This window comes from Pseudochaenichthys georgianus, chromosome 22 (assembly GCF_902827115.2).
Source record: "Pseudochaenichthys georgianus chromosome 22, fPseGeo1.2, whole genome shotgun sequence".
Classification (NCBI taxonomy): Eukaryota; Metazoa; Chordata; class Actinopteri; order Perciformes; family Channichthyidae; genus Pseudochaenichthys; species Pseudochaenichthys georgianus.
The window spans coordinates 162,079-187,428 of NC_047524.1; the positions used below are offsets into that span (position 1 = coordinate 162,079).

General features: G+C 44.0%; 1 protein-coding gene across 1 annotated transcript in view; it reads right to left on the minus strand.

The window, feature by feature from the left end:
• The window catches only part of sptbn5 (spectrin, beta, non-erythrocytic 5), a 108,064-nt gene that overhangs the window by 57,488 nt on the left and 25,226 nt on the right, over positions 1-25,350 (minus strand). Inside the window, 28 exon segments of the mRNA XM_071201657.1 lie at positions 596-784; positions 2,310-2,414; positions 2,493-2,642; positions 4,561-4,764; positions 4,847-5,026; positions 5,177-5,287; positions 5,374-5,488; positions 8,421-8,566; positions 10,034-10,166; positions 12,172-12,329; positions 12,557-12,673; positions 12,928-13,018; positions 13,108-13,217; positions 14,129-14,315; positions 15,863-15,999; positions 16,082-16,171; positions 16,249-16,413; positions 17,248-17,418; positions 17,558-17,657; positions 17,880-18,019; positions 18,613-18,862; positions 19,401-19,612; positions 20,798-20,873; positions 21,406-21,657; positions 23,204-23,334; positions 23,731-23,883; positions 24,884-25,096; positions 25,307-25,340. Coding sequence (XP_071057758.1) covers positions 596-784; positions 2,310-2,414; positions 2,493-2,642; positions 4,561-4,764; positions 4,847-5,026; positions 5,177-5,287; positions 5,374-5,488; positions 8,421-8,566; positions 10,034-10,166; positions 12,172-12,329; positions 12,557-12,673; positions 12,928-13,018; positions 13,108-13,217; positions 14,129-14,315; positions 15,863-15,999; positions 16,082-16,171; positions 16,249-16,413; positions 17,248-17,418; positions 17,558-17,657; positions 17,880-18,019; positions 18,613-18,862; positions 19,401-19,612; positions 20,798-20,873; positions 21,406-21,657; positions 23,204-23,334; positions 23,731-23,883; positions 24,884-25,096; positions 25,307-25,340 — 4,120 coding nt within the window.

Below are 25,350 nucleotides of genomic sequence, written 5' to 3' on the forward strand. Positions count from 1 at the left end.
CCGAGGCCGCGTCCTTGGTTCGGGGGAAATGTCGAGGCTGCACATGGGTAGACTTCGCGTCCTTAAAAATCCCCACAATGCTTTGCGCACGGACCAATTTGAAAAACCCTTGCGGAGAATGGCTGAACCGACGCAGCACACATTTAAATGTAAGTATAGTGGCGTAGAACACGTGTTGGTCAATATGTTACTTCGTTATCACCTAAAATGTGTTCCTGAAAGTAAAGCAAGTTCATAATTAGATAGGCATCGTGAGGTATTTATTTTCGGTACAGTTTATGTTGAAACCGTTAGAGAGAGTGGCACACTTGTTAGCCTGTTCCATTCTCCTTCGTTTTCCGAAGCCGTGGCTTTGAACTACATTTGCTTCGTTTCTGAAGGAAGTGACTTGGAAGGACGCGACTACCAAGCCAGCATCCTCGAGATTGAGAAATGTCCCTGTGGCTTCATGCTCCTTTATTGCACATCAAAACCTAGTTTCCCCATGGGACTAATAAAGTATTGTGATAGATTGATTACATCATCATCATCATCATCATCATCATCATCATCATCATCATCATCAGTTAAAGAGAGTCATCGAGGAGTTTCTCACCTCAGACACGTCTCTGCTGAAGACACACAGCATCCTGGAGAGCTCCAGCTCCTCCCTGCGTTTGACGGACAGCTCCTTGATCCTATCACGTCTCTTGAGGAGGGCTTTGAGTTTGGTTTGGACCGAGCTGCTCTTCTCTCGGCTCAGCTGCTTCTTCAGGCGCTCGGACAGCTCCTTCAGAGAGGAGAGCTGCACCACACACAGGGAGGGACATTTCAATCACCAAAGCATCCCCAAAGCCGTGAACACGCCGGGATAAGATTCAGATTTGGACCGTAGATCGTATCCTACTTGTCTTCCCCTAAGCCTGAATATGCGAATATTCGTTCGCTGGAGTACTATTCGGGTTTCAATTTCGTTATTCGGATATTCGTTTTTTCTTTTTGAATTTATTGAACTCTCCAATATAAGAGCTTGTTCGGGGGGTGCTAACACTTAACCATACATCGTTTACTTTCTCGGTCTTTATATGTAGATATTACTTTTTCTCCATTAATCTCCGCCACGTTGTTTCCATAGCAACAACAACTTCCTGTCAACAGCGTAAACTCACCTTCAAAATAAAAGCATGTCCATACAAAATAGAAAGCCAAGCCAAATTACACTTAATAATAATAATATATTAATTTTATATAGCGCTTTTCTGAACCCAAAGGCGCTTTACATTTGGGAGGGAGGGTAGACAAAGACAGAGACAGAACCAAAAAGAAACAAAACACAACAGAAAAGCAGTCAGGAGGAAGTTGATTGAGAGGGGGCGGGGCTTATCGACACAGAGTTGAAGAGGTGGGTTTTGAGGCGGGACTGGAACAGGCTGAGGGACTCAGACTCACGGAGGTCTTGGGGGAGGGAGTTCCAGAGCTTCGGGGCTGCCACAGAGAAGGCTCTGTCCCCGAAGCTCCGGAGTTTGGCCTTGGGGATTGAAAGACATATACAACTGCAACGAAAGTAACACACACAATGCGATATCCTTTTCAATTTCAAAGAACACAAATTGGGTTGTATACATTAACAAATAGCTATAAAACAACAATACTGTAGAACAGGGGTGTCAAACTCCAAATCCAGCCCGCGACTTCATTTTATGTGGCCCCACAAGAGCTTGCAAAGAATATAATATGTTTATTATACGGTTACATACTACTTTACAGAAGCACGTTGCCCATAAACTACATGTCCCACAATGCATCTCAAATTAGATTTTTTCTCAGAATTTGACTTTTTTTGTCAAAATATGCCTTTTTTCTTAAAATGTGCCTTTTTCTAAAAAAAATAAAAATAATTCAAAATGTGACATTCTTACTCAAGAGACTTGCAATTATTTGCCCTAGACTTGCTTTCAGACGTAGTTAATTATGAAGTTATAATAATAATCCAATGCAGAGGCAATAATGTAATATAATACATTATTTTATATATATTCAATATTTATATATGTATTTTTGGTCTTAAAGTTACAACCGGCCCTTTGAGTGCAACCATAATACTGATGTGGCCCGTTGTGGAATTGAGTTTGACACCCCTGCTGTAGAATAACAAAAAGAATGCCGTGAGTAAACCGAAATACACGTGTCGAAGCGGTTCGCTGCTGATTACTACAGTACACACATGTTTGCATCTAAAATGATGGAACAGGACGTTAGCATGCTGCCATTAAATGATAGCTCACATTTGAAGAACAGGGAAAGAGATAAATAATAAAAGAATATCAGACCTTGTCCTCCTGCGAGCTGAGCAGCTTCTCAAAAGCTTCATGCCGTTTTATCAACCCCTCCGTCTCATCGACTGTGTTTCCCAGAGTGCTGTTCTGCATCAGGATCTGAGGAGAGATGTGAACGAGCGGTCAGACGCTGGATGTTATGTTTCTCATGCTCCTCTCACAAAGGGATGCGTTTACCTCCTGTGAGCTGGAGGTTTTGTCCACGCTGCTAACGTCTCTGTAGAAGACCTGCTCCAGATGGATGCTCTCTAGCCAGCTTTGTTTCAGGCTCCACCGATCCTCCAGCTTTTCTCGCTCCTCCTGCAAAGCCTTTAGCTTCTCCAACACCTGGAAGGAACCGTTACACATATCCAGCATCAAAATGCATCCCGGGACATTTGGAGGACACACCATTCAACCATGAGGGAATTCTCGTGGAAGAATCTGATTTGTTTCTTCCTTACACGAGAGGTGAGAGTCAACAGATGTCGACAGAAGTGTTGGCGAGAATGTCAGGAAATAATTGTATTTTGGGAAATGATAGGTAAAGAAATACATATCCAGCATGAAAGCTATCACTAGGAAGGAAGGAAGGAAGGAAGGAAGGAAGGAAGGAAGGAAGGAAGGAAGGAAGGAAGGAAGGAAGGAAGGAAGGAAGGAAGGAAGGAAGCACCGCCAACGAAAAACCAAAGGGTAACAATTGTGGAAGAACTCTTTTTGATAGAAAAACTGACTTATAAATTGAGATTACGAAAAAACACAACTCAACAGAAAGTGGGAAAGATGGACTCTATACAAGACTCAGAACGAAGACATCTGACTGGAACAATACCTAATAGTTACATGTATCTTCAATACTATAATAACATGAAGACATCCCTATCCTTTTATTTTTATTTTGTATCGCCTTGCTGGCCTTTTGTTACATGATTGTTATGTTGTTGTAACCAGCATGTTAACGCCATGTATATTTAGACTTAGATTACAAACAAAAACACACTCCCAGGACAGTCATAGCATCATCGTGTGTCTTATTTTAGCAGAGTGAGAGCATGGATGTAAAATAAGAACCCGTATGTGTCTCATAGAGTTGAGTTTCCCCTTAAGCCCCGCCTCCTGTCACTAAGCCCCGCCCCCCGAGCTCCCGCTCTCGGCTCACTAGAATGAATGGAGAGAGAAAATAAATCTGGATTCGGCTTTTAGTGCAATTTACAACTTTAAAGGTGGGGTAGGTAAGAACGGAGAAACCAGCTCGAGTGCGCTAGAATTTGAAAATACACAACCGGATACAAGCGGCCGAGATGGGTTTTCTCCGCCGGGTGGCTGGCGTCTCCCTCAGGGATAAGGTGAGAGGTTCGGTCATCAGGGAGGGACTCTGAGTTGAGCCGCTCATCCTTCGCGTCGAAAGGAGCCAGTTGAGGTGGTTCGGGCACCTAGTTAGGATGCCACCTGGGCGCCTCCCTAGGGAGGTGTTCCAGGCACGTCCAGCTGGGAGGAGACCGAGGGGTAGACCTAGGACCAGGTGGAGGGATTATATCTCTTCGCTGGCCTGGGAGCGCCTTGGGACCCCCCAGTCAGAGCTGGTTGATGAGGGGAAAGGAACGTTTGGGGCTCCCTGCTGGAACTGCTACCCCGAGACCCGACCACGGAGAAGCGGAGAAGATGGAGGGATGGACAGCCGGAAAAAATCTGCCACTTCCTCACAGAGCCCCTCCTCCAACACACACGAACGCGCACATGACCAATGAGGGCACGAGATCAGTGTGTGCACAGATGGAAGGCTGACAGGCAGGTAGGCCATCCAGTTACTTTAGCCGGCTCAGATGATTGGTCGAGCTTTTTACAGCGCCACGGCTTCCACTGATGATGTGTTTTTATGTATTTATTGTCAAAGCATTTAATGTTTTCATTGCTATCGGGATGTTAAGAGCATTCCATGGAATATAACATGTGTTTCTGAAGTGAATTACCTACCCCACCTTTAAGAACTAATGATTCTAATAAGGGCTATAAAACAGTTCATACTGGGGAGTTTATTTAGTTAAAAATAAAACGTATCCACTGATTTACAGACGTCTCTTTCCCCATGTTAGTCAATGGGAAAAAGTCTTTCTGTGACGCGACGGATTGATACGGAAGTTGAAGTACCGTCGTTTGGCCACAACGAATATTTTCCTTAGAGTCCGGCGCCCTTCCATGGCGCTTGAGTAAGAGGCCTGATAAAAAGACGCGATCCATTTGTGAATATGGTGATTGCAGATCGTACCTCCTTCCTGTTGGTTCGGTCCTGCGTCTGCAGCTCCTCTCCCATGTCCAGAGCCTGCTGGTAGGTCTCCTGTCTGGCCTCCATCTCCGCCCACAGCTGCTGGTGTATGGCCAGCTGCAGGTCAGAGGTCACCACATCACTGATGCTCTCCTCAGCAGCCATCGCACCGATCAGCTGGCTGCACCACAGGAAGTAGTCCTGCGCCTGGAGAGCACAAGGACACATGGGTAAGAGCTGAGAATCCTCAACGCTTTAACAAAGTTGAAATCCTCGTTTTGTTCTTCACCGTGTTGAGGAACATGTATCTTTGGCACGCCAGTTTGAGCTCCTCCTCCCTCTTTTCGGCGTGGAGACGGAGGTCCTCCCACCGCTCCACCAGTTGCTGCTGCACTTCCTGGAGGCGGAGCTTCAGCTGAGGCGAGCAGAGGTCCAAGATGGAGTCGACGCCATCCAGCTGCTCCTGCAACTGCAACACACACAACAAGTATACGATCAGCAACAAAAGAGTTTAGGGGAAATATGCCGAGGGGTTGAAGCAGCGGCAGCGAGAGAAATACTGCTGTTCTGAAGAGTTAATGTGCGCTGAGGCGGCGTGATACTCTCTCCGTGTCTCCACCTGTTGCTCTGTGGCAGTGAGCTCGTGCAGCAGAGCTTCATGTTTCCTCAGCTGCGACGTCACTCCTCTCAAGTCCTTCGCCACGTCGTCGGGGATGCTCTTCCGTCGCTCCTACGGAGAAAAGAGCGGGAGGAAGGTGGATGGATCTAACGCGTGGGATTACATGTTTGTGGTGACCTGACGGATAGACGCTGTACCTGGATGAGCGTCAGAGCGTCGCTCAGGTCTTGGTAAAAGCGGTGACATTCCTCGGCTTTCTGCAGCTGATCCAGTCGCTCCGCGGCCACTGCCTTCAAATCTTCCCAGCATGCACTGCAAACAAGCAGAGGTGGGAAGCAGTGGAGCACAAATACTTCGTTACTGGACTTAAGTACACGTTTCTGGTATCAGTACTTTACTCCACTACTTATTTTTCAGACCACTTTTTACTTTGACTTCTTACATGTTGAACTCAAATACCTGTACTTTCTACTTCTTACATGTTGAACTCAAATACCTGTACTTTCTACTTCTTACATGTTGAACTCAAATACCTGTACTTTCTACTTCTTACATGTTGAACACCAATACCTGTACTTTCTACTTCTTACATGTTGAACTCAAATACCTGTACTTTCTACTTCTTACATGTTGAACCCAAATACCTGTACTTTCTACTTCTTACATGTTGAACTCAAATACCTGTACTTTCTACTTCTTACATGTTGAACACCAATACCTGTACTTTCTACTTCTTACATGTTGAACCCAAATACCTGTACTTTCTACTTCCTACATGTTGAACACAAATACCTGTACTTTCTACTTCTCACATGTTGAACACAAATACCTGTACTTTCTACTTCCTACATGTTGAACTCAAATACCTGTACTTTCTACTTCTTACATGTTGAACACAAATACCTGTACTTTCTACTTCTCACATGTTGAACACAAATACCTGTACTTTCTACTTCTCACATGTTGAACACAAATACCTGTACTTTCTACTTCTTACATGTTGAACTCAAATACCTGTACTTTCTACTTCCTACATGTTGAACACAAATACCTGTACTTTCTACTTCTCACATGTTGAACACAAATACCTGTACTTTCTACTTCCTACATGTTGAACTCAAATACCTGTACTTTCTACTTCTTACATGTTGAACTCAAATACCTGTACTTTCTACTTCTCTCATGTTGAACTCAAATACCTGTACTTTCTACTTCTTACATGTTGAACACAAATACCTGTACTTTCTACTTCTCACATGTTGAACTCAAATACCTGTACTTTCTACTTCTTACATGTTGAACACAAATACCTGTACTTTCTACTTCTCACATGTTGAACACAAATACCTGTACTTTCTACTTCTCACATGTTGAACTCAAATACCTGTACTTTCTACTTCTTACATGTTGAACACTAATACCTGTACTTTCTACTTCTTACATGTTGAACTCAAATACCTGTACTTTCTACTTCTTACATGTTGAACTCAAATACCTGTACTTTCTACTTCTTACATGTTGAACTCAAACACCTGTACTTTCTACTTCTTACATGTTGAACACAAATACCTGTACTTTCTACTTCTTACACGTTGAACTCAAATACCTGTACTTTCTACTTCTTACATGTTGAACACAAATACCTGTACTTTCTACTTCTCTCATGTTGAACACAAATACCTGTACTTTCTACTTCTTACATGTTGAACTCAAATACCTGTACTTTCTACTTCTCTCATGTTGAACACAAATACCTGTACTTTCTACTTCTTACATGTTGAACACAAATACCTGTACTTTCTACTTCGTACATGTTGAACACAAATACCTGTACTTTCTACTTCTCACATGTTGAACTCAAATACCTGTACTTTCTACTTCTCACATGTTGAACTCAAATACCTGTACTTTCTACTTCTTACATGTTGAACTCAAATACCTGTACTTTCTACTTCTCACATGTTTAACACAAATACCTGTACTTTCTACTTCTTACATGTTGAACTCAAATACCTGTACTTTCTACTTCTTACATGTTGAACCCAAATACCTGTACTTTCTACTTCTTACACCACGCTGCAGTAGGAGTGCGCGTGTACCTGAGCTGCTGCAGTGGGAGTGCGTGTGTACTAGGGATGGGAACGATTAATCGAATATTCGAATATTCGAAATGATTCAGGTATTCGAATAATTATTCATGTATTCGAATATGAGTTATGAATATTTTTATAAATTTTTTTTTTTTTTTTTTTTTTTTTTTTTTGGGAGTGATGCCTAAGTTGATTACATATTATCAAATTGAATAATTCAATGTATTTATATACGACTATGCCATAGCTAAATGTGTTAGGTGACGTCTAAAGGTGTGTTTTGCTCCGCTCACCGGCCCCTCACAGCGGGCAGAGCTGCAGGTGCTGATCTCTCTCTCTCTCGTGTCCGGTTATACTTCACTCGCGTTTATGTCCAAATCCATCAGATCTAGTTAGTTCTAGCCAATGATACGGCTGCTGCCCCTCCCTACACGCAGATCACGCAGACTCAAACCTCATCTTAGGCACAAATGTGGCGCAAATGAGCTCCGCAGCCGTTGCGAGGTTCCGGCGCTAACAGTTGAGCATGCTCCCCCGGCCCCTGTCAACACTCGCGACACATGAGTGGCCAGCCTAAACAACAATAAGCGCTGCTTGGCAACCGTGTGTGGCGGCAAAGTGCATAGACATTTTGACTGGAGAGATTTAGTTTTGCCGGTATTCAACATTTTACCAGTCATAGTCCGGAAATTATTTACACTCTAAGAAGAGTCCTACACAACAGACATGGCGTCAAAAAGGAGTAATGTGTGGAAATACTTCGACCAGGTTAGTGAGTGCGGTGTAGAGGTCAAACTATGCCAAATTAAACTTATAACATGCTATACCTTGCTATACCCGCAACCTCCGTTCCAGCTGAGAGGGTCTTCTCTACAGCTGGCCTGATTGTGAATCGCCTCCACACTATAGCTGTAGGCCTATAGCTGTCAACCTGTGATCACCAGTTCAATACATTTGACAAATTCGACTTGGTTTCTACACTTATTTGATAATGTATGTATTTCTAAAAAATTCTTGAAAAAAAATTGGGTAAAAAGAATGTAGAAAACATTTTTTATAGGATATGTACATTTCGGTTAACCGGTTAACCGTTTTTTGGGGGGTCGAATATTCAAATATACATTTGCTTTCAAATTCCCATCCCTAGTGTGTACCTGAGCTGCTGCTGTGCGTCTCTGACTACAGCGCTCTGGGGGTGTTTGCTGAGGATCAGTCCAGCAGCCAGATCGCTGCAGCTCTGCAGTGCCTCTTCTCCGACCTCCAGCTGCTTCAGGAAACCTTCAAACTTCCCACGGAGCAACTGAAACGCCCGTCACAAACACAGAAACTCTAACATATGTCACACTGTCACTTTTATTCCTGTACCTTTGCTATTCATGTTTCATTATCTTTGCTTTTACATTTGGGTTTTTAAATGCCATTTTATAATATGCTGCTTAATGCTCTTATGGCGCTTTTCCACTGCAGGGCCTCGCTCGGCTTAGTACGGTATGGCTAGGCCTCGTTAGGCCTTGGTAGGCCAGGCTTACTTTATGCTGCGTCTCCATTGCAGTTTAGTAGCTGGGGCGGTAACTATAGTAACGCAGTGTAGGCAGAGCCATGACGTCATCTTCAATGCGAACCACAGAAAACCAACATCAGCCGTTAGCTGTTAGCCCTCAGAGCTCACAGCTCCTCATATCTGTTCAGAAACTAGACAGAAGTTAAACAAGTACAAACCACAGACTGCCTGTGTCATGGAGAACACAGTCGCTGCTTTATTTATGTCTGTAGGCCGTTGTTGTGAGTGTGGACGGTCGGAGCATATATAACGTTAGCTTAGCTGATCTCCATTCAGAAAACATGCATTTTAAAAGGTTTTTCGCCTGCCGTCTGTCTGCAGACTCGTCAAAGCATTAATTCATGGTTTTTTACTAACCGGTATCAGTATGTTGTTACTTCGGAATCATTTAGAAACGTGTATTATAATTAAATCACGGTCAAATATGTTCCTTTTGTTGTAGTTGTAGCCCCTCACGTCACTAATTTAGCATACTCAGCCCGGTTGTTAGCCCGGAAAGAACCTCGATTTTGGAGAGCCAGAAAACTGTGAAAAAGTACCCGCTAGCCAGAACTACGCCGAGTGGAAACGCAACTTAAACCGCGCTGTAGTGGAAATGCGCCATTAATGTCTTTCATTTTTGTGAAGCACTTTGAATTGCCTCGTGTTGAAAGGTGCTATGTAAATAAAATCGCCGAACATCTTTACCCTTAAGGTCCATCATCCATGAATCAGGATTAAATGAGACTGTCTGCCTTTAAACAGAACTCACATTGTACATGACTCACACAATATTGCTCATATAAATGTTTTTTTAGATCAGAAGAAGATGGTTTTAACAGCTGTTGTTTAAGATTAATTAAATGTATGAAGGTAGTTGTTGGTAAACATGCTGATTATTATCTTAAAACATGTAGTGAGAGACACTTATTTTCTAGTTTATGGTCTGGATTAGAAGATGCAATGCACGACCAGTTTGAAAATAATACCATTAAGATACTACAGTATGTGGTGAAGCTGAACAGTCCTGGATCTGTGAAGCCATACATAACTTAGCTTGAAACGATTAACACGTCATGTAGATACAAAATGTGGAAGTCCTATTGCAATATTTCACAAAGCCAAGAACATCGTGTGCTATTTAAAGACATGACTTGTAGCTGGACACCTTTGTCCGTTCGGTAGCTCGTAGTATTTTAGTGCAGACTCCTGTGAATGAGATGTCACCTGGATGTGTTGGTAGTCGTTCCCGAGGTCCTGAGACTCAGCTGTCAGTCTCTGCTCGTTCATCCAGTCCTCTAACTCTGAACACTCTCGTATGAACTCGTGGAGATGCAGGACTTCCTTTAACCTCTGACCCCTGAAGGGAGGACCGTGGGGTGAAAGGGTCAGGTGCTTATTCAGGTGTTTCAAAAACAAACCCCTCCAGAGGGAGTTTATCTACGGCACTGCCTTCCTAAGAGGCGGGACATCTCTAAGCGGTTGACCAATCACAACAGAGCCAGCTAGCTAACCAATCAGAGCAGACTGGGCTCTGGTTTCAGACAGAGGGTGAAAAGAGGTGCTGCAGCAAAGTAGAGACACTACATACTGATATACACCTGAACATCAGCAGGAGAGGACTCTTTAAAGTAGAGACACTACATACTGATATACACCTGGACATCAGCAGGAGAGGACTCTTTAAAGTAGAGACACTACATACTGATATACACCTGAACATCAGCAGGAGAGGACTCTTTAAAGTAGAGACACTACATACTGATATACACCTGGACATCAGCAGGAGAGGACTCTTTAAAGTAGAGACACTACATACTGATATACACCTGAACATCAGCAGGAGAGGACTCTTTAAAGTAGAGACACTACATACTGATATACACCTGAACATCAGCAGGAGAGGACTCTTTAAAGTAGAGACACTACATACTGATATACACCTGAACATCAGCAGGAGAGGACTCTTTAAAGTAGAGACACTACACACTGATATACACCTGGAAATCAGCAGGAGAGGACTCTTTAAAGTAGAGACACTACATACTGATATACACCTGAACATCAGCAGGAGAGGACTCTTTAAAGTAGAGACACTACATACTGATATACACCTGAACATCAGCAGGAGAGGACTCTTTAAAGTAGAGACACTACACACTGATATACACCTGAACATCAGCAGGAGAGGACTCTTTAAAGTAGAGACACTACATACTGATATACACCTGAACATCAGCAGGAGAGGACTCTTTAAAGTAGAGACACTACACACTGATATACACCTGAACATCAGCAGGAGAGGACTCTTTAAAGTAGAGACACTACATACTGATATACACCTGAACATCAGCAGGAGAGGACTCTTTAAAGTAGAGACACTACATACTGATATACACCTGAACATCAGCAGGAGAGGACTCTTTAAAGTAGAGATACTACACACTGATATACACCTGAACATCAGCAGGAGAGGACTCTTTAAAGTAGAGACACTACATACTGATATACACCTGGACATCAGCAGGAGAGGACTCTTTAAAGTAGAGACACTACATACTGATATACACCTGAACATCAGCAGGAGAGGACTCTTTAAAGTAGAGACACTACATACTGATATACACCTGAACATCAGCAGGAGAGGACTCTTTAAAGTAGAGACACTACATACTGATATACACCTGAACATCAGCAGGAGAGGACTCTTTAAAGGAGAGACACTACATACTGATATACACCTGAACATCAGCAGGAGGGGACTCTTTAAAGTAGAGACACTACATACTGATATACACCTGAACATCAGCAGGAGAGGACTCTTTAAAGTAGAGACACTACATACTGATATACACCTGAACATCAGCAGGAGAGAACTCTTTAAAGTAGAGACACTACATACTGATATACACCTGAACATCAGCAGGAGAGGACTCTTTAAAGTAGAGACACTACATACTGATATACACCTGACCATCAGCAGGAGGGGACTCTTTAAAGTAGAGACACTACATACTGATATACACCTGAACATCAGCAGCAGAGGACTCTTTAAAGTAGAGACACTACATACTGATATACACCTGAACATCAGCAGGAGAGGACTCTTTAAAGTAGAGACACTACATACTGATATACACCTGAACATCAGCAGCAGAGGACTCTTTAAAGTAGAGACACTACATACTGATATACACCTGAACATCAGCAGCAGAGGACTCTTTAAAGTAGAGACACTACATACTGATATACACCTGAACATCAGCAGGAGAGGACTCTTTAAAGTAGAGACACTACATACTCAAATGTACTTATTCTCCATGCTAAGTGTTCGAGTTGTAGTAAAGTAACATGTCAGAGCTTACCTGAGAGCCGCCTGGTGCTGCAGCTGCTGGTTCAGGCTTCTGAGGCGACTGTAAGGCCGGCTGAGCTCCTCGAGGCTCCAGTTCTGCTCCGCCTGGTCCACCTGGTCTCCCAACTCCTCCACCTCCACCTCCAGCACCTCCAACTGGCCCTCCAACACCTGCAGCCAGGAAATCATCAGAACACACAAGTCCGGTTCCTTGCTCAAGGGCACCACGGCAGGGCCAAGGAGGAGTCCACACTCCATATCTTAAGTCTGTACGGTTTAAACTGTGCTTCCTCTACTTGTAGGTATCTGCCTGGGTCCCTGATGGAGCTCCACAGGGGAAGATCTAAAGTCCTCTTTTGTTTTGGCTAATGACAGACCTCTCAGCCTGAGTGTTGTACCTTGTGTTTGGTGAGGAGACTCTGTGTTCCCAGCTCGTCTTTCCCGTAGTCATCGGTGTTCACGAGAGTGAGAGTCTCAGTCAGCCTGGACTCCAGCTCTGAGCAGTCCAACAGCAGCTGAAAAGAGAACATTAATCACAAAACACTTCCAAGACAACAACAGTTTCTCAAATGTATAATAATAGTCACATCCCTAACGGCCCGTCCACACGGCGGCGTTGGAAGCTTCTTCAAGCTCTAGCCAATCAAACCGCTGCTTGTGTGTCAGGGGCGGGAGATTCATGTGATTGGTTGTTGGTCGAGCTTCAGACACGCCCACCTCCAAGCTTTTTCCAAAGCCGCTGTGTGGACGGCCGTAAGTGTCCACTCACCTGTTCTCTGGTGATGGCTTTGCTCAGGTGAGATGCTCTCCTGCTGCACGCGTCCTCTAGCTCCTCCCACTCTGCACTCAGGTGCGTGCATCTGCAAAAAACGACAATAACTGTAAATGTATTAAAGGAACACAACAATTCTGACATGTCACAATCAACCCTGAAATACAACAACTGTACCTCTGGAGCACTTCGTCCCCATCTGATTTACTGGATTTGGCCAGGCTCCGCCCCTTCTCCAGGACGTGGTTCAGGTGTTTCCGATGGGCGTTCATTTCTGCCTGCAACTCCTAAGTGAAGAAATCATGCTTTAGCTGACATTTGTAAATGTAAAAAAAAAATCTAAATGATCACTTATTCCAGAACAACATAAATGAATTTGGTAATCAGAATTTCATGAGTCAAAAGTTGTCTTTTTTTCATAATTCTGAATTAAATCGAAATTCTGAAAAACAGGAATTTCTGTTTTGTTTGTCGGAGAAAAAAGTCAAAATTTGAATGACTTTTTAGTCATAATAATAATAAAAGTCAAATTCTGACATATTTTTAGAATTACATTTTTTTTTTCCTCTAAATTTTGTCTTTTTTCCATAATTCTGAAAACCATCAAAATTCGGACTTTTTTCTCAGAATTAAAGAAAAAACCTCGCTTATGGTCAGAAAGTGAATTCGGGGAGAAAAGTTTAAAAAAATCTTAGAAAAAAGTCAAAATGTTTTTATTCTGAGAAATAAGTAAAAATTGCTGGAAAATTGGGGGGGAAATATTTTTGAGAAATACAAAAATACAACTATTTTCATCTAATTTGGGTAAATATTCTAATTTCTGACCATTTTGAAAATTCAGAGAGAAAAAAACAAATTGCTGACTTTCAGAAATCTGAGGGGAAAAAATTCTGACTTTTTCCAAAAAAATTCACTTTTGGTCAGAAAGTGAACTCGAGTTTTTACAAAAATCTGAGAAAAAAGTTAAAACTGCTGACTTTTTCAGAAATCTGGGGGAAAAAAAATATATATTAAACCTAAATAAATAAAAAAAAATTATCACCATTATCATTTTAATATATTTTCCAATGAAAATGATGATGCAAAACAGATTCATCCTTCCTATATAGTAATGGCAATATTAATTAAAACTATCTATTTATCCCAACTCGTGCCGCTATTGTCGAAAAGCTGTCTTTGTATAAGCGATGAACTGTGCCTTGTGTTTCTGCATGAGGCTGATGGCTCCGGCCAGAGACTTGTCGTATCCCGTGGATCCAGAGGCAGGGACGTGTTCAGAGATCCAGCTGAGCTCCAGATCCACGTCGTGATAAAACCCAAACAGAAAGACTGACGCCTCCAGCTGAGCCCGACGCCGGCCCAGAGGCTTCTGGAGAGACTTGAACCTGTGGAATAAAGATTTCAAAATCAACATCATCTCTGGACCTCTGCATCAGTTTTTAAGAACTGCCTCGAGACCCACCTGTTCCGCAACGCATTTTACTGACTGTCCTTTATTTATTTTTCATCCAACCTTTTATGCTGTTAAAGGTACGGTAGGTAAGAATGGAGAAACCAGCTCGAGTGCGCTAGAATTTGAAAGTACACAACCGAAAAAAAATCAACCCAGACTTCCTTACAGAGCCCCTCGTCCCACACACACGAACGCCAGTGTTTCCCCTATATACAGATAGTGGGGGCTAGGGGGCGCCAGCCAGGTACCCAAAAAAAAGAAAATATATATTTTCTTTAAACCTTTTTAACGGTCCGATATTAGGAATTATGACGTCATCCCGATAAACCCGATAAAAGTATTAATAGCCCCGATAATATACAATATATTTTTTGGGTAAAAAAAAAGAAAAGATCCTGCGGTGTGGGTGGATTGGGATGAGGGGCGCTTGTTTTTCCCTCGGCTCCTCCCGTTTTGCCAGTACTGTGGTGTTAGTGGTTTAGGAAGAGGGGAGTTCTTCACAAATCCAGCGCTCCCTAACTCGTGCCTGGCTGAGACGTAAATGGCGTGCGGCCGTGAAGCCAGGACAGTAAACAAACATGTCGTCGGTAGTATGGGACTATTTCAAAGTTTCAGAGTTCGATAGTTCGCTTGCTATTTGTATTAACAGATGCAGAAGTTCCACGAGGAGGGAAAAAGGCAACGAGCTATAATACTTCCAACCTGATCAGTCGCCTGAAACATCGCCATGGCTACGATGGTGTGTTCAAAGCGTACGAAGACGCCTGCGCTGCTAAACTAGCGGCGAATCCAAAGCCAGCTGCAAAGGCACCGGGGCTTTCACCTATCCACGAGGCTTTTGAAAAAGGCAGGAAGTTTGCCAGAGACGACCCCGGGGCTAAAGCGATCTCTAACTTCATCAGAGAAACGATGGCGCTTGACGACCAGCCCTTCTCCCTCGTCGAAGATAAAGGATTCAGTCGGCTCGTTCATCATTTAACCAGGTGTGCAAAAACTACAGGTACATTTAATATATATATATTAAATTATTATCGGTTATCGGTCTTGAGAAGCAGGAAGTTATCGTGCATCCCTAATTAAAATAATAATAAGTGGCGACCCTTTCTCATTTGGGATTGTTTGTAGTATTTGTGTTACTGTATGTTCAATAAAGGTGTATTTTGGCAGGGCCGATTTTTGGCATAGACGTTTTTTTTTCAAGCTTCCTGGTACCTCCACGGCAGCTTGATTGTGGGTGTTTGTTTTAGTTGAGCTTCAAAAAGTATAAATATATATATATAGTAAAGATAATTTGATCAATCTTGCGTGAGGCAGTACCAGTAGAGGGCCTCTCCCTGGCCACATCAACCAGCTCTCACTGGGAGATACCCAGGCCAGCGTGGAGATGGACTCCTTCCACCTGGTCCTGGTGAAACTCTAACAAAGTCCTTCAAAGTCAGCAGGATTCATCCTCTGGGGACCATGAATGTGTGTACTCACAGAGTTAGGTAGGTTTCCGTCTCCTTGAGGATCCTCTGGGAGTCGAAGTGGTTTGAGGCGAGATGTTGGGCTCTGCTAACGATGGAGTTGATCTTCTCCGCCAGCTCCTTGGCCTCCTGCTCCAGCTGCTGATGCTCCTACACACACACACACACACCGGGTTAGTCTCCAAATAACACCTTTAGACGTTAAACATACTTAAGTCAGAGTTTAGCTAACCTTCAGAAGCTGTCGGCTGGAGCGAAGGTCGTGACCTTTGGCGGCGTTGTTCAGCATCCACTGGATCGCCTCAATCTTCAGCTTGGCATCCTGGGAGAAGCAGAAGGAGCGTGAAGACATCAAAATGGCTGAACATGCGTTTCTTCTTAGCCTCCAGCAGTGAATACCTGCAGGAGCTCCATCAGCTGTTCCTGCTGTCCCGCCTGTCTCAGTCTGTCTCCTCTGTCGGCCATCTTGTCCTGAAGTCTCCTCCAGCGGCTGCTGAGCTGCGTCGACTTCCTGCCGATGCTCTGACTGTTGCTGTGCTCTTCAGAAAGCATCTCCTGCCCCAGCTGAACATGGGCCAGACAAAGTGAGCCCTTTGGAACTGCCTGGTGTTATGCATGTCATTATCTGATATTCATCAAGTCACCATTTTAGACATTTAACTGAACTGAGAGCTGGTTTCTTTACACAGACTCAACGTGACCTGGAGGCAGAAGAACACTGTGGCTGTAAGTGATTTGGCTAACTTGTTGTATGACTGTGTTTTAAAACGGTCTGTAACGTATCGTCCACACGGTTCCGTCGCGTTGAAGCTTGCCGGTGGGCGTGTCTGTCGTGGACCAACAACCAATCAAATGAATCTCCCGCCCCGGACACACAAGCACGCGGTTTGATCGGCTGGCACTTGTACTGCATATGGTTTGATTGGCTGGCACTTGTACTGCATATGATTTGATTGGCTGGCACTTGTACTGCATATGATTTGATTGGCTGGCACTTGTACTGCATATGATTTGATTGGCTGGCACTTGTACTGCATATGATTTGATTGGCTGGCACTTCCGTCGACGCTTGAAAAGCTGAACTTTTCTCAACTTCAGCGCGAGCAACGGAGGCAAAGGAACCACAATGCAGTTCGGCAAAGCGTGACCATTCAAAGTGAAGGGAAGCGTCTCCGTTGAGGCGCGCGACGGAACCGAGCGGACGCACCGTAACTGTGCTGTTATCCTTCCTGGGCCAGGACTCTCTTGAAAAATATATGTTTAATCGCAATGAGACCTATCCTGGTTAAATAAAGGTAAAACAAATAAAGCAAGGACATTCCACCTGCTGTGTTGCCACCAAGCATCCTTAAAGCACAATGTGAGCCGGAGACTGGGAACCAGTGAGCGTCAGGTTACCTGCACCAGTGTGTCCAGCCACACCTGGTTGGCCTGCATCTCTTTCTCCGCCGCCTCGTGTCTCTTCAGCTTCCGCAGGATGTTGGTCGGGTCGCGGTACGACTCGTCCTCCGCCACCTTAAACTTCTCCTCCATCCACAGCAGCAGCTCGTCTGCGTCTCTCTGGAACTCCTGTGGGATGAATGGCGACTGAATTAACACTTCCTAAATATGAGAGAAGCAAACTACACGCGTAGCTCCATACGTACATACATAGCATACGTGGCTGCTGACTGTCTTTAATGGTGCTTTAACTTTATAAAATGAATACCTGATATTTCTTTGAGGCCAGCAGCAGACTCCTCCTCTGACAGCTGCTCTCCTTCAGCTTCCTGTGGGCCTTCTGGAGGCTCCGGCTCCGCTCCTTGATGCTTCAAGACAGACTCAGTATAATCAGAAAACAGTAACACACACACACACACACACACACACACACACACGGGGAAATACTGAGAAGTGCTATTGTTGTTTTGAGAAAGCTTGCCATAATCAGGACTTTCACGAAACTACATATTATTATACGTCTGGACGCTGTTGTTTCTGTTGTGGTTTCTGTTGTGGTTTCTGTTGTTGTTTCTGTTGTGTTCTCTTACTGTTTGGCAGCGTAGTGTTGCTGGTCGATGAGCTCTTGGCTGCGTGCCGTGAAATGATCCACTCGTTGGTCCAAAGCCTTCAAGAGACCCTCCAGTTCCTCCTGTCGGCCCAGCAGACTGTGCACACCGTCCACTGAGTCCTGCAGCAATACACACATAGACATAATCCAAATACCACAAATTAAGACAAGGTACCAGACATCTAAGATGGGATGTAACTCTGTATTTAATGTGGGGATTGACCGGTGCACAAAAGAAAGCTTTAGTCTCCCATTAGAAGGCAATCATTTATTCTTGCTGTTCAGAACTTGGTTGTTAATTAGTGATTACGAAGATTTGCTAGCGTGAACCGTGGACTCGCAGCGGGGGTAGTACGCAGGCTACTGTCCCGCAGCTGCTGCCTCTCTGTTGGACTCACGAGACGTTTCTCAGTGAGACATTCGGGGCTTTTCAGAAAAGATCCGGGGCTTGAGCCCCAGTAGCCCCCCCCTAGCGCCGCCACTGATCCACGCGCCTCGAAAGATCAAGGTGGCGGAAACAAATATTTCTTGGATTTGCCCTTTGACAGATATATTAAATGCGGTCTGTTCAGGAAAGAAGATGTTCCACCATTACATCTAAGTATTTATATCAAAGACCTGCTTGTTTTGTGTGTCTTGCTTTTATATCTCAATGCACTGTAGATATATATTTATGATATCATATAAAACAGGCATGTGTAGCGCCTCCTCACCCCGACATCCTGCACCCTCAGTCGGGCTTCGTGTCCGGACAGCGTCGCCTCGATCCGGTCTCCTTCCTGGTTCAGCCTCTGGAGCTCCACCCCCTGCTCCAAACGCTCCTTCCTATTGGCCCACAGCTTGTCCAGCCTAGACCAATCAGCTCTGAGCTTGTCCAGGGTTTGCTGGACGTCGACGTCTCCCGCCTTCCCATTGGACGAGCCCTGCTGGAGAGATTTCCCCAACTTCTCCATCTCTTTTAACCTGAGAGAACAAAGAATAAGGTGGATTAATTCATTTACAGCGACACATATTATTAATAATATATCATATACTGCAAATTAACTAAGCCTAAAAACCTCTTTGTGATTCTTCAAAGTTAAATGTTATTATATATAGAGGGGGGAAGGAGGGGAGAGAGTTCAGCCTCCTGACAGCCTGGTGGAAAAAACTGTTCTTTAGTCCCACACACACACACACACACACACACACACACACACACACAATTCTTTACACTGCTATGGACAGTCTTGAACTAATGTACATTTATCAAAGATATTGAAGTGACTGTTATTTTGTATATATTAATTGTTGTGTCTTAATGTGTGCATAAGTATAAATGTGTCTGTTGATTGTGTATATATATATACATATTTGTATACATATTTGTATACTGTATATATTTGTATTTTGTATTCGGGATTGTGGGAAACGGTATTTGGATCTCTCCGTCTGTACACACAAACTGGAAGATTGACAGTAAAGTTGACTTTCTTGCACGTGACAGTGTTGTCCAGGTTACCTGCGCCTCTGCTCCTCCATCTCCAGCTGGAGATCCTGGTGCTGCTCCAGCAGGGCGAGGGCGGAGGCGACGTCCGTGGCCGTCTCGTCCTGAAGGAGGCGCTCCTGGACGGATTGGGTCCAGTGCTGCAGCTCCTTGGACTCCTGCTGGAAGCCCTGCAGCCTCCGAGCCTCCTCCAGCAGCCGCTGTCTGTCTGCAGCCTGGCGCTTCAACTGCACCGCAGGGACACAGTGTGAACAGCCAGCTTTTCTTCTCTTAGCTTGGGTTATTTGTTTTATCCTGGCTCTTTAATAAATGTTTTAAATATTGTGTTTCTATATCTTAAATGCTATTAATGTTTTTTGTCAAGGTACGGTACGTTTATTTATATCGCACATTTTCAGACACAATTCAAAGTGCTTGACATCAACATTAACACTTAATAAGAAGACACAATAAATAAACAGATTTATAAAAACCATGCATGAAAGAGATACGGAATAGTTTAAAAACAACATTGTAGATACGGTAGGTGCTAAAACAAGTTAAAAGACTTCTGGGCAGGCAGCTGAAAAAAGTAATGTTTTTAGCCTCGACTTAAAAGAACTCAGCGTCGGTGAAGACCTCAGGGTTTCTGGGAGTTTGTTGCAAGGCAAGGCAAGTTTATTTATATAGCACTTTTCAACACAAGGCAATTCGAAGTGCTTTACAAAAAATGAAAGACATTAAGCATTAAAAAAGAGAAGCTAATAAAATAAACATTAAAAGAAAAAGTACATGGATAAAAGTTACAGTGCAGTTTAAGATGTGAATAGTTCAATTAAAAGCAGCGACAAAAAGAAAAGTCTTCTTGCTGGATTTAAAAGTAGTCAGAGTTGCAGCGGACCTGCAGGTTTCTGGGAGTTTGTTCCAGATGTTTGGAGCATAATAACTGAACGCTGCTTCTCCATGTTTAGTTCTGACTCTGGGGACAGGAAGCTGACCAGTCCCTGAAGACCTGAGAGATCTGGATGCTTCATAGTTTAGCAGGAGGTCAGAAATGTATTTTGGGCCTAAACCATTCAGTGCTTTATAAACCAGCAGCAGTATTTTGAAATCTATTCTTTGACACACAGGAAGCCAGTGTGAAGACTTCAGAACAGGAGTGATGTGATCCACTTTCTTAGTGTCAGTGAGGACTCGAGCAGCGGCGTTCTGAATCAGCTGCAGCTTCCTAATAGATGTTTTAGTGAGACCTGTGAAGACACCTTTGCAGTAGTCGAGTCTACTGAAGATAAAAGCATGGACACGTTGCAAGCACTTTGACTTGCTTTATGTGAAACGTGCTTCATAGAGAAATGTGAACTCTAATCGTAGGTTTTCAGTTCATACATGTGTCGCCTCAGGCAGACAGTCTGTGATGAAGGAAACCATCGAACCTGGTTGAGCAGAACCTCCAGACCCCGGACCTCCTCTGCGATGGCTGCGCTCTCCTCTGGACTGCAGTCCTGCTTCCTGTCGTACAGAGAATACACATCATGGGCGAGAAGACATTAGCATTATGGTTGCACTCAACGGGCTGGTTGTAACTTTAAGAATATAAAAATATACATTTATAAATATATAATATATTAGGGGTGTAACGGTGTCCGTATTCGTCCCGAACCGTCACGTTTCAGAAGTCACTGATTGGCTGACAGCCTAACGATGATTTGGACTTTATTGATCCCCAAAAACACAAGCCACAGATTTGCTATCGTTGCAGTTTAGTTGTCATTATATCCTACATTTGATTTGTAAGCCGAACACAGGAGGGGGCTCGGCTGTTTACAAATAAATACGGCTAACTTTAATTCTCCCCAAATATATGGAGGCTGAACCTGAACTTTCAGCTTGGGGGCCCCCTAGTGGCCGCGGGGGCCCTATGCACCTGAGTAGTCATACCTACACTGCTATGCACAAATGACAATAAAAGCCTTGAAGTCCTGAAATCTAAACTTCTTGACTTCTCCAATAATCCGAGTGCCTCCGGCCCCTCTGACCGTACATCTTGGCGACGCTCTTCAGATAGGCGATCTTGGCCTCGAGGGTCTGGATGTCTCTGAGGGTCTGACTCTGGGTCTTCTCCTCGCCCAGCAGAGTGAAGGAGCTGCAGCCCAGGTCCACGGTGCCGAGGCCGGACAGCTGGCCCTGAAGCTGAGCTTTCGCCTCCTCGCAGCTCTGCAGGAACGACTTCACGTCCGCCGTGCTCAGCAGCTCGTGACCTTTCTCGTCCTTCAGCTGCTGGATCCGATCCCACCTGCAGACACAAGAAGAAGAGTTGGGAGGATGAAACCCTCTTTAATCGTCACACATGCAGAGCACACAGTGACTCTGTACCAGGAGCAGTGGGCGGAGGGACGGAGATTAAATGATAAAAAATAATTTGTAGTCGCTACCATCACTAACTGTTTTTAACGTAGTTTTTACGTCAGTATCGGCAACTGTTTTGCCTTCTGTTTTAAAATGTTTTCCTACAGCTAAATCAACATGGTTTAAAGGTCCTTGGTGTTATGAAGGTTGTTCTGCATGTAAACGGTCTGCAGAGTCTCAAACCCTCAAAGTGCACCGTGTAGCGAGTAACACTCCAACACAGAGAAGACCTGTCTGTGCTGCCTAGGGATGCCAGCGATTATTCGATTATTCGAATATTCGCTACAGTCTCCATAATCGAATATTATTTTTAAAAATCGATTTTATTTATATATTTCTTTAATTTTATTTATGTTTTTTTTTTTTTTTCTGGCTTAGTTTCAACCAAAAATATATATAATATATATATGCTAATAATAGTAATAGTATTAATAATTGTAAATAGTCATTGGTCACACCACCAGTTTGTTTTACTGTAAACTTGGAGGAAGCCTGCGCAGAGCAGACTGCTGCTGCAGCAGCTACACACCGACCCCCCCCCCCCCACCCCCCCTCTCCCTCACACGTGCGACTAAAGATGAACAAAGCGGCAGCTGTCGGTCGAATAATCGATTATTATTCGCCAGGGCTGCCGAATAATCGATTTTGATCATGGTCAGTTTCTGGCAACCCTAGTGCTGCCCCAGAACGCCTCGTTGGATATTTCTCTTTTTCCATTATTTACTTCCTGGGTTCTGTGACGTGCCCATACCCAAATGGACCCATTGGTCTAAATGGACCAATCCGTGAAGCCGTTACACACACACTCAATCTTTTCTCAGCTGCAGCTCCGCCGATTTCTCCTCCCTGAGACGGCGGGACGCGGCGAGGCTGTGTGTGTGTGTGTGTGTGTGTGTGTGTTCGGGCTGGGTTTCGCTGTGTCTCGCAGACGGCCACTGGGCTCATGGGGGGGGGGGGGGCAGGAGCTCCAACAAGCCGTGTAGGACAGAGAGTGAAAACACATACTTTACAGAGACGCTGTCTGAGAAACCAATGTGAGTTTGGAACATTGAACAATGTGAATGTATTCTAGTCGACCTCAACAATGGAATTATGATCAGTAGAAATGGCCGTGACCTGGGGCCTTTAGACAAAATATAAAAGACATATATATATATATGCTATAATGTAAATTAATAAATACGAATAATGAAAAATGTAGAAATTACAGTAAATAAATACACAAATAAATGCATGAAAAATACAAATAAATGAAAATATAAAAAAAACCCCGATAGAATCATTAATAATAAATAAATGTTTAAATGTGTATTTTCAAGGTGGAATACTAATATGATTCAGAAGGAGATCTCTCTACTGTATTAGCCCAGTCATCGCATCAATGCTACCCGACCGCTAGCAGCCCCGCCTCGTTCAGGACGCTCAGTGTTCACCTGCTGGAGACCCTCCTCTGCGTGCTCTGGATCTCTCTCTCTTTGCTGTGTCGACTCTTCACCAGCTCCTCCGCCATGTTGATGATGTCATCCAACTGGCCCCGCCCACTCACCAGCTCCGTCAGGAAGTTCTGGAGAAATTCAAATCTTAGATGTTAATATTACACTAAAGGAACTGCTGGTTTAAGTTGATGTGGTATTTTCAAAATAATCCAGTCCAGTCTTTAACTTTTAAAAACTATTAATCGTTAAGTGTTTAAGTCTAATATCCAGAAAGCTATATTCCAGGTGTTATTTAAAATCTAAAAGTAGTGTCGTGGCTCATCTGCTTTTGATGACCAGTTATAATGAAACATGTTTTTAATCTCTGTGCAGAAGCTATAGGTATCTGAGGGGAACACGCAGAGATATTAGACATTTACCTTTGCTATATTAGATGAGATCCCTCTTTGAGATTTCCCCAACATGTTGTATTCCCTAAATCAATGATCATGATTTTAAAGACTTTGAAATAAGGACATCTTCACCTCGAATTTAGCCTGAACCACGACCAGGTTGTCTGCGTCGGAGCTGAAGGTGCTCAGGATGTTCTCCTTGTCCTCCATCCACGACTCGAACTCCTGGCAGCTGTTGTAGAAACGATGAAGACGCAGCGTCTCCTGCAGACTCCTCGTCTTCGACTGCAGACAAAAGAGGGGGGTATTATAGTTACGGCCGCCGCCTCCCCGGTCCTGGTAACTCTGTGTCGAATGTGCTTTATGTAAATGAGCTCCCTCACAGCACAACCCGGGCCCTGAGGTCCTCTGAGCAAGGCCTCCTAAGGGTGCCTCGAACCAGGCTAAAGACCCAGGGTGCCCGTGCCTTGGAGGCGGTGGCCCCAAGGCTTTGGAACAAACTCCCCCAGAAACTAAAAGCCTCTGCCTCAATAGGGTTTTTTAGGGGGCCGTTAAAGACCCACCTCTTCCGACAGGCCTTTGGGTCTTCGGAGGAGGTGAGTTAGTGGCAGTCTTTCATTGGTGTTTTAACCTATGCTGTTTTATGCCTTTTATTCTACATGTTATAGTTCTACTGTGTCCTGTGTGCTGTACTGTAAAGCACTTTGTACATCTGTGTTGAGAAGCTTGCTATATAAATAAAGATTTACTTACTTTTGTTAGTCTGCACCACTTGGATAGTGAGGGTTGTTTTGTTGTTAGTGTACATGTGTTTGTATTTAATTAGCCTCCCTTCTTAGAGTCCTCTCTTTGTCGGTTGCTCAGGGAAACCGGCGCCCTTTTGTTTGTTTCAGGCTGCGTGCCTTCCATCTTTGTTACAACATTATTTAATAACCTCATTATAATCCCCGAGTGTAACTTTTATTCTTTATACCCGTCTTATTGTATTTTAGCTTGTGTTCCTCTGAACTTAAATGAGCCATTACGAGTATTTTTCTCTTGGTACGTTATGTATACTTTAATGCCAATACTTTTGTACATGTGCAAGACTTTAACTAGTGCGTACTTTTCCAAGAGTCAGTATTGCTTCTTTACTTCAGTGGAAAGTCTGAGTGCTAGTACATCTTACTTTTCATGGAAGCTGCTTTAGATGTTCACTGCATCATCACAACTTCCTTTCTTCAGGCTTTTAATCTTCACACACACTCCAGTGTAATCAAACTACATTTCCCAGCAGCCCTCTCACCTTCACCAGGTTGTACAGGGAGTTGTAGTCTTTGTCCAGGCCGGCCTGAGTGCTCTCCACAGTGTCTCTCTGGTACTGAGCGTCTGGCAGCCATGTTGTTTGTATCTCAGCGGTGCCGCGACGTATCGAGCGTCTGCGTCTCGGACGACTCAACTTCCTGTTCGGGCTCTCTTGCTCGCCATTGGTTGAGATGGGCTCAGAGGGGGGAGGAGCCTGAGCAGAAAGAGGAATAAAGAGGATGATTTGACTCGTAGTGACTTAAAGGTCCCCCATTATACTGTTCTTCATCCATATATCACAGGTCTCAGATATATCCAGAGCCTGTCTCTGATTGGCTGAAACACCAAACAGATCGTTGCAGCATTACCCATAATCCCCTCTGTTTCAGCCCTGTTTCCAAAGTGCTGATTCTCTGTCTGTTACTTTAGATGAAAACAAGGAGCCCCTCCCCACGCCCCTCTGAGAGA